The 14,504-nt window shown below is 40.7% G+C and overlaps 2 protein-coding genes across 4 annotated transcripts in view; one reads left to right on the top strand and one right to left on the bottom strand.

Moving 5' to 3' along the window:
- Positions 1–5,926, bottom strand: part of LOC109902608 (heparan-sulfate 6-O-sulfotransferase 3-B-like) — a 106,487-nt gene extending 100,561 nt beyond the window's left edge. Inside the window, exon 1 of the mRNA XM_020499104.2 lies at positions 4,474–5,926. Coding sequence (XP_020354693.1) covers positions 4,474–5,012 — 539 coding nt within the window. The 5' untranslated portion in view covers positions 5,013–5,926. The remainder of the gene's footprint in view (positions 1–4,473) is intronic.
- Positions 5,927–11,959: 6,033 nt separating this feature from the next.
- The window catches only part of uggt2 (UDP-glucose glycoprotein glucosyltransferase 2), a 46,428-nt gene continuing 43,883 nt past the window's right edge, over positions 11,960–14,504 (top strand). For 2 of the 3 annotated variants that reach the window (XM_031795856.1, XM_031795866.1), the window contains exons 1-4: positions 11,963–11,995; positions 12,483–12,616; positions 12,990–13,072; positions 13,361–13,491. In XM_031795856.1, the coding sequence (XP_031651716.1) occupies positions 11,972–11,995; positions 12,483–12,616; positions 12,990–13,072; positions 13,361–13,491 (372 nt within the window). In that variant the 5' untranslated portion in view covers positions 11,963–11,971. Of the gene's footprint in view, positions 11,996–12,482; positions 12,617–12,989; positions 13,073–13,360; positions 13,492–14,504 lie in introns of all 3 variants that reach the window. The other variant, XM_020456161.2, reaches the window with a different exon arrangement.

The raw sequence follows: 14,504 nt of genomic DNA on the forward strand, positions 1-14,504 counted from the left end.
GGTAATGTGTATAGATTGATGAGGGGAAAAATTATTTAATACATTTTAAAATAAGGCTGTAACGTAACAAAATGTGGAAGTTCTGAAAAAATTTCGAATGAGCTGTACATGGAAAATTCAATGGATTTGATTTTTTTGTTGAGATGGAATTATACAAAAGTATTTAGTCAGCCACCAATTGTGCAAGTTCTCCCACTTAAAAAGATGAGAGATACCTGTAATTTTCAGCATAAGTACACTTCAACTATGTTCTCAAAATGAGAAAGAAATCTCCAGAAAATCACATTGTAGGATTTTTAATACATTTATTTGCAAATTATGGTGGAAAATAAGTATTTGGTCACCTACAAACAAGCAAGATTTCTGGCTCTCACAGACCTGTAACTTCTTCTTTAAGAGGCTCCTCTGTCCTCCACTCGTTAGCTGTATTAATGGCACCTGTTTGAACTTGTTATCAGTATAAAAGACACCTGTCCACAACCTCAAACAGTCACACTCCATTCTCCACTATGGCCAAGACCAAAGAGCTGTCAAAGGACACCAGAAACAAAATTGTAGACCTGCACCAGGCTGGGAAGACTGAATCTTCAATAGGTAAGCAGCTTGGTTTGAAGAAATCAACTGTGGGAGCAATTATTAGGAAATGGAAGACATACAAGACCACTGATAATCTCCCTCGATCTGGGGCTCCACGAAAGATCTCACCCCTTGGGGTCAAAATGATCACAAGAACGGTGAGCAAAAATCCCAGAACCACACGGAGGGACCTAGTGAATGACCTGCAGAGAGCTGGGACCAAAGTAACAAAGCCTACCATCAGTAACACACTACGCCGCCAGGGACTCAAATCCTGCAGTGCCAGACGTGTCCCCCTGCTTAAGCTAGTACATGTCCAGGCCCGTCTGAAGTTTGCTAGAGAGCATTTGGATGATCCAGAAGAAGATTGGGAGAATGTCATATGGTCAGATGAAACCAAAATATAACTTTTTGGAAAAATCTCAACTCGTCGTGTTTGGAGGACAAAGAATGCTGAGTTGCGTCCAAAGAACACCATACCTACTGTGAAGCATGGGGGTGGAAACATCATGCTTTTGGGCTGTTTTTCTGCAAAGGGACCAGGACGACTGATCCGTGTAAAGGAAAGAATGAATGGGGCCATGTATCGTGAGATTTTGAGTGAAAACCTCCTTCCATCAGCAAGGCCATTGAAGATGAAACGTTTGCAAATAAATTCATTAAAAATCCTACAGTGTGATTTTCTGGATTTTTTTTTCTCATTTTGTCTGTCATAGTTGAAGTGTACCTATGATGAGAATTACAGGCCTCTCTCATCTTTTTAAGTGGGAGAACTTGCACAATTGGTGGCTGACTAAATACTTTTTTGCCCCACTGTATGTAATATGTAGAAAAACTGGAATTAAAGCCAGACTAAGTCAGGGGAACAGATTGAACTATTACATCTCCTTTAAATGTTGATATTTGGTTGCGTTGTCAACCAAACACAAGTCAATATTACTTTTGTAATACAATAAATAGCCTATTAACTTGTCGACAAGTTCACAAATGGTATGTTGGATTCAAGTCTCAAACTCAACCAAAAATAAAGATTAAATGGGATTAAGTCAGTGGCTCAGATGGAACTATTCTAAGCAGTACACATATCTTCTTTAAATGTTGATATTTTGTTGTGTTGTCAACCAAACACAATTCCATATTACTTTTGTAACACAGCAAATAGCCCAGTAAATAGCCTACTACAGGTGTATGATCTTAATTTGATCCCCTGTTGCAGGAGAATTTGTGGTGTAATTTGGGGCTTAAAAAGGCTTCTGAAGTTTCTCATTTCCCCTTTGACATTTCAGACTTGATTTTCCCTTATGGAAAATGTATTAACCGCCTCATTCATTTCCTGCTGTAGCAAACTGGCTCAAATGAAGATCCTATATCGCTAATGTAACAATATACCGTAAAATAGGTAACACATCCATGGCCATATTTTGAGGTTACTGTAACTATAGATGTCTTCTTATAAAATCATATAAAGCGGGCATGTTCAAGATAGCATGAATAGGTTGTCGCAGGTCTGTGGAGATCTTCACAATTGCTGTAATAATCTGTGCAGAATCTCGAACTGCATTGATCACTTGCACTATGTACTTATTATGCAATATCAACTGCAATCCAAGCAATTTGGTTGTGCTATTAGATAAAGCACAGTGATAACACTAATTTGTTGTATAAATAACCAAAATATCTGACATGGAATTCCCATTTGAACTTTGCTGTGCTTTTAAATGAGTGAAAGCACAGTGACACACGTTTGGGTTACAACTAAACCAAAAACACATGTTGTTATTCAATTGGAATTTGGTTGTGCTTTAGATGGTTGAAAGCATAGTGATAACACATTGGAAATTCAACAAACATTTTGAGTGGGTGAATATAGGTTGTAATCAATGTCTCAACCAAACATTACCCAATTATCCACGTTGAAATGACTTGGTACGCCCAGTGGGCCTCAATTGTATGCAAATCTGTGAATACATGAAAATGGATCACTTTAAATGTCACTTTCCTAATCTCTGAAGGTCATGGTTTGATTGCAGAGATTATGTAGCGTTTGGTCTAGACTACATTTATTTGCAGTGGGCTTTAATACCAGGAAATAAAAGTAAGAGCAACAGCAACAGGAGCTTTTACAGAGGTGGGGACATAATGAGGATATGCTTGAGACAGACCTATTTTCTCATAATAGAGGATGCAGACAAAAAGGCAGAGGGGCGTGAAGCCTGCGTAACAGGGTGCTTCTAGGTAAACAGTAGGCAGGGAAAGAACAATGGATATACAAGGTAGAGAGATGGAGAGTGGGAGAATGGTAGCTGCTGTGACTGTATTCCTGCATCATTGAAAGGTAATTCAAGGACAAAAAAAAGACTTTGAAAAGTGACCAGAGAAAAATAATGTTTAAGAAAATGAACAGCATGGACACATTACAATTCATGCTACAGATAGTGAGCTGGGGATATAAAATTATTAAAGGAGACTATAATGGATTAGAGATTACATGGTTGACATGAGGAGTGTAGAGAGCCTTTGCACAAAAGCAGATACCAGACAAAAGGATATAACCCACACTATAAACGGATAAACTGGCATGCCATTCAGATAGTCCACTTGAATAGCCCACCTGTAATCCTCGAAAAAATCGGAATGTTTCTCATCGGTGTATACATTCCAGACTGGCCACCTCATACAATATATTTGAACACTGTCCTTGGCTAAACTGTAGAAAATACCTAAGAGTAGGGGTGCAACTTTGGTTTTAGAAGTAGGGGGGACATAAATATATTTTTAAATAATTTTTTCCCCCAGTCAGATAAACACTAAAAAACAGCCTACCAGACCGCTCGGAGACGTCCGCCTCGTCCTAAAGCACACCGTTGCCTCGTTTAATATCACATTCCAATCATAAAACTGTGGGGGACAAAAATGCAATTTCAGAATGTGGGAGGGGGGGCATGCCCCGCCCCTGTCCACAGTGAAAAGTCGCCCCTGCCTAAGAATAAACTGTCGTTTTTGTGTTTGCTACAGCTGTGGTGGATAATGGTGGTGAAGATGTTTCTGAGAAAACAGGGCTGTGTTCTGTCCTCCAGGGAGACTGTGAACCTTGTGGCCAACATAGACATACATCCCTTATGTTCTACATGAATTTCCATGCTATCCTTTTCATAGCAGTGCAGGAGAGTGATGCTTCTTCACACTTGAGATGGATGAACTTCATCTGACTTTTCCCACCCTTCTTTACCTTGCACCCTGTGATGTTTTCAAGGGAAAGTCATGCGCAGATCAAACAGAAAGCACTTACTTAGCAGTTCTGAGAATATAGCATGCATCGTCAATTCCTAGCAGTGGCACCATTTTATGGTTCAATTAATTTTAGTTGCAGGAATGCCCATGTTATTGGTAACACCTAATTGGTTTACAAAATCCACTCTGTCTGACCTTATTTTAACACTATGACCAAAGTTTTTATGTGATTTCAGGCTTCTATCACATCCATTCATTGTCTTCTACACTATCTCTCTGTGCTGAGAGATAGATTTCCACCAGCTGCAATCTCTAATTTAACTGGTCCACAGTCTGTCTATCTCTGAGACCTGTAAGTTATCACCAACAACTCTCTGTTGCCTCAGGTAACTTCAAAAGACTGTTTGTATTACAGGTAACTACAAAAATATTTTTGTTGTATTACAGTTCATAGTCTCAGAGTTCAATGCACATTGAACTGTAGGCCGTGCTGTAATTCCAGAATTTACAGAAGCACATTTTCATGAAGGTAATGCTATGGAAAGTGTGAATATGAATGTAGAGGTATTTCTCACCCCCCCCCCCCCCCCCCCCCCCCACACACACACACACAGAGAGAGAGAGAGAGAGAGACAGATAGAGAGAGAATATAATGTTATACAGTACCTTTTGTTCTTTTGAGCTTCCTTCTTGTCCATGATGACAGGTACACAATTGGTGAGCTCTGTCCAGTCGGCATGCAAACCACAGCTCCAGCCCGTAGAGAATCGAGAGAACAGCCAGGACTCCTCTTTCCCTGGTCGGTGGCATGTACATTTCTTCTGCCCTGGCTTGCAGTCGCATGGTTGCTCCAAACGAATATTCCTAACTAAGTGCCTTCCAAACGTGGTTCCCCCGGTTTTTTGAATGTGTAAAAACACTATCACATCGTATCCTTTGATGTTGAAATCCACGTGCCGCTGAAGGTCTCGTTCAGTAAAGTTGAATTTTGACGGCAATTTCGGAGGGCTGTCATCCTCCAGTTCTGTGTAAAAGTCTTCGTTTGTCCGATATTGGGTAGAAAGTATACTGACCCCTCTCAAATTTTCCCCAGTTTTAAAGTGGCAAGAATTGCTGCCAGCTGGACATATATATTGATAGCCTATCATTACAAAAAGAACAGCTAAAATAGGAACTAAGATCAATTTATTGGATTTATCATCCATGTTAACAAGAATATGTTTTCATGCCATTAGTGTGAATTATTACACATGATCCTTTCAGTAGCTGCTGCTTGGTTCATCACAATAATGTCTATGGATCTTCAAAGTGCCACATGTTGATCTGGACAAGATTTAGTTATTGTTCTTGCTATCAAAAGGCATATTTTGGTCTAAACAGGAAGCCTACCTTTATGTTTCAAGGATACTGCAGTCATATCACACCAGAGCAGATCATTTCAAACGAGGCAGGCTTGCCGAAACATGACATATTCCGGTTACTTCTCGTCATGGTTGTCCAACTTCACAAACGTTATTTTCAGTGCTGCACACTGATGTCCCCCGTGCTAGAATTTCAAGTGAAACCGAACCCGTCAACATGTTTCATTCTGATCCCGCAAAATTACAACTTTACATCTCGGGAAACAGTTGTCTGATTCACTTCAGCACCACAAACGTGCTTGTAGGGAAGTGGAGAAATGTCGGCGTTCATATATCCTTATGTCCAAGGCGTGCGCATGAAGGGGCAAGCGACTGCTGCTCCGACTACAGTGGGATGGGTCCTGAAGCATCCTCATACATCGCGCGGTTCAGTTTTGTTCAAATATTGCAGGCTAGCTTAGGCTATTACTTGAAGATGCTGCTGCATTCAAGACCCGGTGATCACGTTACGCCCTCTTCGTGGTAATATACTCTCTATCGATTTTTGTGGACATAACCAAGGCTACTGTAACTTGGCTATAGGCTAGCATAGGATAAAAGGCTCATAATCTTTCTGGTCTCGTAGAACAGATAGCCTACATTCAGCTCTTGCGTATCAGTCAGCACACACAAGTGACTAGACAATTCGATGTTTTTAAAGTAAGCTATGAGAAATTGAGAACGGAATGTGAGTTTAGTGCCGTGCAATTAATTAACCAATGATGGCTAATCTTACACCAAGAAAATGCAACCAATAGCACTTTGAAGATTGCAACGAAAGCCAATGGCGACAGAATAATAGAATACAAACGACATTACAATATTGCCAGCCAATCAAATGGGGAAACAATGTATCCAGTCCAATCCAAATACTGTACTAACTTCAGGCAGCATATTTCATGCATTGGCATGGTTTCATGAGAACCAAAAGCATTTAAACCAATTATCACGATATTTATAGATAATTAGATGAATTTAAAAAAGAAATACATATAAAAGTTAAAAACCAATCGCTAGTGAATGAACCATCATCACTTACGACTTCAACACCATGGACAGATGCCAGGTATCAAGTAGCAACACAAGAGGTTGTTTGTTGTAAATGGTTGACACATGGTATCTGTCCATGGTGCTGAAATTGGACGCGAGAACGATTCATTACCACGAAGAACACTTAATGTAAAGATATTCTATTTTAAAAGAGCCTTGTGCCAATACTATGTCATCTAAAAAGCTTTAAAAGAGGAGCTGAGAAATACATTTTTAGAAAAGTACTTGATTTATTTTTTGAAGGCAGACTTCCAGAGTAAATTGCACATGGCTGGTGAAAACAATGGGCGCATTTGAGTAGTAAGGCTACACCAACCAACTGTAGACACAAGTCTAGGTGTGATGTCAGGGGCGGTCAGGGACGGATTACCTAACGCAAGCCACGTGCCCCGGTGCCCGACCTCCAGGGTCCCCCTACCCCCAAAAATGATAATATATACATATACAGTATATATATAAAAAAGTTTGGACACACCTACTAATTTCTTTATTTTGGCTATTTTCTACATTGTAGAATAATAGTGAAAACATCAAAACTGTGAAATAACAGATATGGAATCATGTAGTAACCAAAAAAAGTGTTAAACAAATCAAAATATAGTTTATTTTTGAGATGCTTCAAAGTAGCCACCCTTTGCCTTGATGACAGCTTTGCACACTCTTGGCATTCTCTCAACCAGCTTCATGAGGTAGCCACCTGGAATGCATTTCAATATAGAGGTGTGCCTTGTTAAAAGTTAATTTGTGGAATTTCTTTCCTTCTTAATGCATTTGAGCCAATCAGTTGTGTTTTGATAAGGTCGGGGTGGTATACAGAAGATAGCCCTATTTGGTAAAAGACCAAGTCCATATTATGGCAAGAACAGATCAAATAAGAAAAGAGAAACGACAGTCCATCTTTACTTTAAGACATGAAGGTCAGTCAATCTGGACAATGTCAAGAACTTTGAAAGTTTCTTCAAGTGCAGTCACAAAAATCATCAAGCGCTATGATGAAACTGGCTCTCATGAGGACCGCCACAGGAAAGGAAGACCCAGAGTTACTTCTGCTGCAGAGGATAAGTTCATTAGAGTTACCTGCCTCAGAAATTGCAGCCCAAATAAATGCTTCGCAGAGTTCAAGTAACAGACACATTTCAACATCAACTGTTCAGAGGAGACTGTGTGAATCAGGCATTCATGGTTGAATTGCTGCACAGAAACCACTACTAAAGGAAAGAAGAAGAATAAAAAGAAGAAGAGACTTGTTTGGGGCAAGAAACACGAGCAATGGACATTAGACCGCTGGAAATCTGTCCTTTGGTCTGATGAGTCCAAATTTGAGATTTTGGGTTCCAACCACTGTGTCTTTGTGAGAGGAAGAGAAGGTGAACGGATGATCTCCGCATATGTGGTTCCCCCCGTGAAGCATGGAGGAGGATGTGTGATTGTGTAGGGGTGCTTTGCTGGTGACACTGAATTATTTAGAATTCAAGGCACACACAGCATTTTGAAAAAATGGTTGCAGGAGTGGGGGCTGGGGGGGGGCAAATATCGTAAGAGCACTTCATAAGCAATGGCAGAATGCGTAGAATCGTAGGAAATTGGCTTTAAAATGGTAACATTTTCTCTCAGCCTCATGGCAAAATGTGTAAAATAGCAAGAAATGTGCTTTAAAACTGCAAAATGTGGAGAATAGCATGAGATGAGCTATAAAACAGCATTTTTTTTAATTCTCTGCCCTATGGCAAAATGTGTAGAATTGTTGTAAATTAGCTTGGAACTGCAAATATTCTCTCAAAATGTGTAGCATAGCATTATAAAATGGCACATATCTCTCTCTGCCCCATTTTTGGGGTGTGTGGGGCATCCTGGAGGTAGGTGCATTTAAGAAAGCCAAAAGTCAGACACTAACATGCCGACCACACCGCTCGTGTTACGTGCGCGAGCGTTGCAAAATAAATGTACACATACATGTTATTCAATCATTGCATCCACACTGCTCATGCGCGTCAACGAGTGTTTGCGTAGCCAGGCGCTAAAATAGTTATATTTATGATGCTTGACGTGCTGCAAGTCCCGCCTCTCCCATCTCCTCATTGATTTCTAGGAGCATATACCCACGTGGGTGATTGAATGATGTACTGAGGTCCACACTCCAGTCGGTGGTGGTAATGCACCTTAAAGTTGGTTGCCAACCACCATTTAAAGTCCAAAGACGAAGAAGAAGCCTGAAGGAGGAGAGATTACTGTGAAACTAACTAGGTTTACTCTTTTATCTGTGGATTAATTGTCTGAGTAAAGGACCTTGTGCATTTCAGGTAAAATAACAACTCAATGTTTATATCCCAGGACAAATTAGTTAGCAACAGCAAGCTAGCTAGCTAAATTGCCATAAATGCTTTCGACCTGTTCCAAATTAATATAGTTGGGTCAGAGTTCATTTTCATATTTCAACCTGCGTGTCCTGATCAAGTCTGGCATGGATGGACAAAATCAACTTGCACGCTGTGGCGTACGCACGTGCCAGGTGTAGTCAGCATGTAATGTGGTTTTCCAACAGCAAGACTCAGATTGACATGACAGTGTTGCCATTGTTTATAAAAGTTTTTCTTTAAAATGTCGAACTTAACATGTCTCCAAACCCAATATCACACTCTCACCATCTGAAATCATATGCATGTGTTAAATAATCAGAGTGAGAGAGAGCCTCATTTGTAGACTATTAATCAAGGCAGACAAATTAAAAACACCCTAATGATTGGTTGACAATAGAGCCTCCCACCCTCAATGCAGCCGATGGCTGCAGGATGAAGTTGGTAAAGAGCAACTGCAGAACTGCAGTCAAATCTTCATGACCTATGATTTCAGAATTTTTGTACCGTTCATGCAGTCGACGTGTAGGCCCAAGTTGGTCAATTGTTATCCCCATAATGCAACACACTTTGAAAGGCGGTGACCAATGATGGTCATTAGTCTACAGTTTAAAAATGTAAATTAATACTTTAAATAAATACATTTTAAAAAGAGTAATTGAGTCCATAGTGAAGGACTCTCCAGCTGGTTTAACACAGGCAGCGCAATTCTGATCTTTTTTCCCCCCACTAATTGCTCTTTTGACCAATCAGATCAGCTCTGAAAAAGAACAGATGTGAAAATATCCAATGTGATTGGTCAAAAGACCAAGTAGTGGAAAAAATATCAGAATCGGGCTGCCTGTCTAAACACAGCCACTTCACAAGCCTAAACAGCAGCTGCAAATCAAATCAAATTAGATTTTTTACTTTAGTTTATATTTAGTAAATCGTTTTTCTTAAAAACGGCATTGTTGGTTAAGGGCATTTCACGGTACGGTCTACACCTATAGTATTCGGCGGATGTTACAAATACAATATTATTCGATTTTTTATCCAAATCTGTCTACTTCTATCTGTCTACATCTGTTTCTTTTGTGGCAGGAATCACATTTAGTGGGCTTAATACTTTAGGGGAACAAACAACCAGATACAATTCAGGTAGAATAGTAGAAATCGTTTTAAATACTTCACACAAGCTTATAAGAAATCCCACTATGCCCTCCGACGAACGATCAAACAGGAAAAGCATCAATACAGGACTAAGGTTGAATCGTACTACACCGGCTCCGACGCTCGTCGGATGTGGCAGGGCTTGCAAACTATTACAGACTACAAAGGGAAGCACAGCCGAGAGCTGCCCAATGACACAAGCCTACCAGACGAGCTAAAAAACCTCTATGCTTGCTTCGAGGCAAGTAACACTGAAACATGCATGAGAGCATCAGCTGTTCCGGATGACTGTGTGATCACGCTCTCCGCAGCCGATATTAGTAAGACCTTTAAATAGGTCAACATTCACCAGGCCGCAGGGCCAGATGGATTACCAGGACGTGTACTCCGAGCATGCACTGACGAACTGGCAAGTGTCTTCACTGACATTTTCAACCTCTCCCTGTCTGAGTCTGTAATACCAACATATTTCAAGCAGATCACCATAGTCCCTGTGCCCAAGAACAAAGGTAACCTGCCTACCGCCCCGTAGCACTCACGTCTGTAGCCATGAAATGCTTTGAAAGGCTGGTCATGGCTCACATCAACACCATTATCCCAGAAACCCTAGACCCACTCCAATTTGCATACTGCCCCAACAGAGCCACAGATGATGCAATCTCTATTGCACTCCATACTGCCCTTTCACACATGGACAATAGGAACACCTATGTGAGAATGCTATTCATTGACTACAGCTCAGCGTTCAACACCATAGTGCCCTCAAAGCTCATCACTAAGCTAAGGACCCTGGGACTAAAAACCTCCCAGCCTATAGGGAGGAGGTCAGAGACCTGACTGTGTGGTGCAAGGACAACAACCTCTCCCTGATCAAGACAAAGGAGATGATTGTGGACTACAGGAAAAGGAGGACCGAGCATGCCCTCATTCTCATCGATGGGGCTGTAGTGGAGCAGGTTGAGAGCTTCAAGTTCCTTGGCGTCCACATCACCAACAAACTAACATGGTATAAGCACACCAAGATGGTCGTGAAGAGGGCATGACAAAACCTATTCCCCCTCAGGAGACTGAAAAGATTTGGCATGGGTCCTCAGATTCTCAAAAGGTTTTACAGCTGCACCATCTAGAGCATCCTGACGGGTTGCATCACTGCCTGGTATGGCAACTGCTCGGCCTCCGACCACAAGGCACTACAGAGGGTAATGCGTACGACCCAGTACATCACCGGGGCCAAGCTTCCATTCATCCATTACCTCTATACCAGGCGGTGTCAAAGACTCCAGCCACCCTAGTCATAGACTGTTCTCTCCGCTACCGCATGGCAAGCGTACCGGAGCGCCAAGTCTATGTCCAAGAGGCTTATAAAAAGCTTCTACTCCCAAGCCATAAGACTCCTGAACATCTAATCAAATGGCTACCCAGATTATTTGCATTAACCCCCCCCCTTCTACACTGCTGCTACTCTCTGTTGTCTATGCATAGTCACTTGAATAACTCTACCTACATGTACATATTACCTCAATTACCTCGACACTGGTGCCCCTTCATATTGACTCTGTACCGGTACCTCCTGTATATAGCCCCGCTATTGTTATTTACTGCTGCTCTTTAATTATTTGTTATTCTTATCTCTTACTTTTTTTAGGTATATTCTTAGAACTGTGTTGCTTGTAAGTAAGCATTTCACTGTATGGTCTACACCTGTTGATTTGATTTGACACAACGAGTCTCGAAATTAACACATAGGCCTACATTGCCAATATGTAGGGCATGCTTTATTAATATAAAATTCGATTGTGATTTCCCATTATTTCACAGTTGGTTATATATAAGGTGCAGCATTTTTTTGCAGCATGCTGCCTCCATATCCGGTATCCTTCAGACATCTCTACCCCGTTTAAATGATATGTAAAATGATTCCTGTAAGCGTTATGGATAGGATAGGGTGGTAGGGATGTTGCTCCGCAAACCCCTTGAATAAAAAAAAAAGAATCTAACATGTAGGTGGCCATGACATTGCATGTCCCAAAATGTTGTCACCAAAAACTAGTTATTTTATTAGCTACGCCCGAGTACACTTCTCAGAAAGGTGTACATTATGTAATACAAAATCCAATACATATTATACAATGTTTATTTTCCTTTGGCTGTTAAAAAGAATACAAACAAATATATTTTACAATAAAAGAAGCAGCGAAGGACCTATCAATGGCAGCGGCCAGCATTACCGGGGTAAGGAAGAGAATACATTGTAACCACTAAAAATGTCTGTAGAATGTTCGAAGCTTCATTTGGGAGCTTTATGGGCTACAAAGTCACAATCTTGTCATAGCCCGTTTTTCCTTGACATTATTGTAGCGCTGCTTGCATCCGTTTTCATTCCTATAAGCAGCTTTCCTATAGTGTGTGTTAAATGAAACGTGAGGCTATCATTTGTTATCCTGGCTAACTGAGACTTTCTCACATGAACGATTTCCCGCCCCTGTTATTTTATGTCACGTTCTTTCATCTCATCATCTTCTTCAATGGGCTGCATAAGCTATCCCTTCACCCAATATGTTGGCTGCTATTATATTACATCTGTAAACAATTGCTTGCTACAGCTACGTGGCACTTTGAGAGGACAAAACGTTACAGGGTCATGTTACATTTCACTCTCTTTTCTATAAATCTAATCTATTGCCGAACATGTCAATCTTCTCCATCGTGTCTTGTGTAGAGGATGAGTAAAAACATCTTGTTGTTGTCGTCGCTGCTTCTGCTGAACGTCCAGTATGTCCAGTCCGCATCGAAAGGCGTCTCTGCCAGTCTGAAAGCCAAGTGGAGCATGACGCCTTTCCTCCTGGAGACCAGGTATATTTTACGGAATAAATGAGCTGGAAAACAAAAACTCGATGTCTCCAGGATAGCATAGGCCTACCAGTCATGTCTCTCCTGAATACCACATATGCAGGGCTATCCATTTTGTAAGCGTTAGGCTAGGCTACATGCATGTAGATTATGCTTGTGTACTAATTACAATAGAAATAGGGACTGCTCCTTATTCCACCAAAACGGCTAAGCTGTATAACAATGTAATTACTAAAGTACAATGTGTAGTAATGACAGTGTTACTGCAAGACAGGTGTACGACCAACTAAATGTAACATGTTGCAGTTCCTAAATCATAATGAACTTACATGTTCCTGTGTTCATACCTTTTTTAATTTCCTGATCTTTTGTTTAGTGAGTTTATTGCAGAGGATGGAAATGAGAAATTCTGGGACTTTGTTGACACTGTGAAGGAGTTAACAGTTTACAAAAATGGAGGTATGTGGACACTATGATGTGACAAGCAAACACTACAGTTTTATTACCACAAAATATGTGTTCTATGTCAGATACAATGCTTCTGACACAATCTGTTACATTGCCTCTTTCCTGCACTTCCAGACAGTGCCTGATTGATCTGTAAATGTGGATTGAATTTGATAAATAATAAAGATCAATGGTCCATGAGAAAACCTCATAAATCTGTCTACTAACTCATTTATGTGGATTTTGATTGTGAGAGTCAAGATTCATTGCGCATTCATTTGACTCAGATTTCCTTTACAGAGTCTGTGCGCTCCTATTACAACTTGGTAATCAAGAAGGCTGGACAGTTTTTGACCGTGCTCCAGGTCAATCTCCTCAAATTTGCTCTCTCCTTGAGGTCCTACTCACCAGCTGTTCATGCATCCCAACAGGTAGGCCCTGAAATACTTTTACAACTCACCTCACTGTGATGATCAATTTGAAGAAAGGTGTTCAATAGCAGGTTTTTGTAGATGTTGTTTCAAAGCCTAACACAACAAAATGGACAGGGCTTTCTAAGGTGATGATTTAAACTCTAAACACCCATACGCAAACTAGAGCTTATGCATAGGTTTATTTATTAATTACAATTATGATTGTGCAGTTATACAATACATAGACTATGCATATTGCGCATAGCAGAAAAACATCAAACAAAACTGATTTAAGGTGTCTTTGGTACATAATTGGTTGAGAGTGTGGACTGTATTATTATGCATACTGGATGGTCTGTTATGCTACCCTCCAAAATGTATATCAATTAGTCTGCAAGAGAACTTATAGCCATAGGCAATGCTGTTGGTTCATTGATTGTGGAGGGCGGCATACAGTTTGCCTACAATTAGTGAATTTGATTTTGAATAGCCTAGTAACGGGGAATTTTTTATATTTTCATAATTAATTGGGTAACACATTACCTTTAGCTATACAGAATATCTCACCACCATGCGTTTCCATCTCCTCCTCTCTCCTTTATTCCTTTCTTGAGCTTGCAGACTAAGCACTGGGTAGCTCCAGGAACAAAGGTTGGAGAGTTAATGACATACAGCATTTGGGTGGAATATCACCTGTCGGGCAGCGAGAGCACGCACCTCAAACAGTAGTTGATAAGTGGATTGAAATAAGTGTTGTTATATTTATTTCTCAGCTACTCATAATAAGCACATGCTCCGCTATAAAACCGAAGTAGCCCACAAAACGTACCGGCTGCAAAGCGCACAGCCTCCATTTGCTATTTGAGTGCATACAGATTACATGTCCCCCACCCCCCCCTGTTCCTGTCCATTTGATAATGAGCCATTTTAAATCGAAAGGCAAGATTAATAGTCTGATGGGTGAAAATATGGTCACTTGATGAAGGAACAGCTGTGCAGCCTGAGGCAAGGAACAGAACGCAAGCTTTTTT

Source organism: Oncorhynchus kisutch, linkage group LG2 (assembly GCF_002021735.2).
Source record: "Oncorhynchus kisutch isolate 150728-3 linkage group LG2, Okis_V2, whole genome shotgun sequence".
Classification (NCBI taxonomy): domain Eukaryota; kingdom Metazoa; phylum Chordata; class Actinopteri; order Salmoniformes; family Salmonidae; genus Oncorhynchus; species Oncorhynchus kisutch.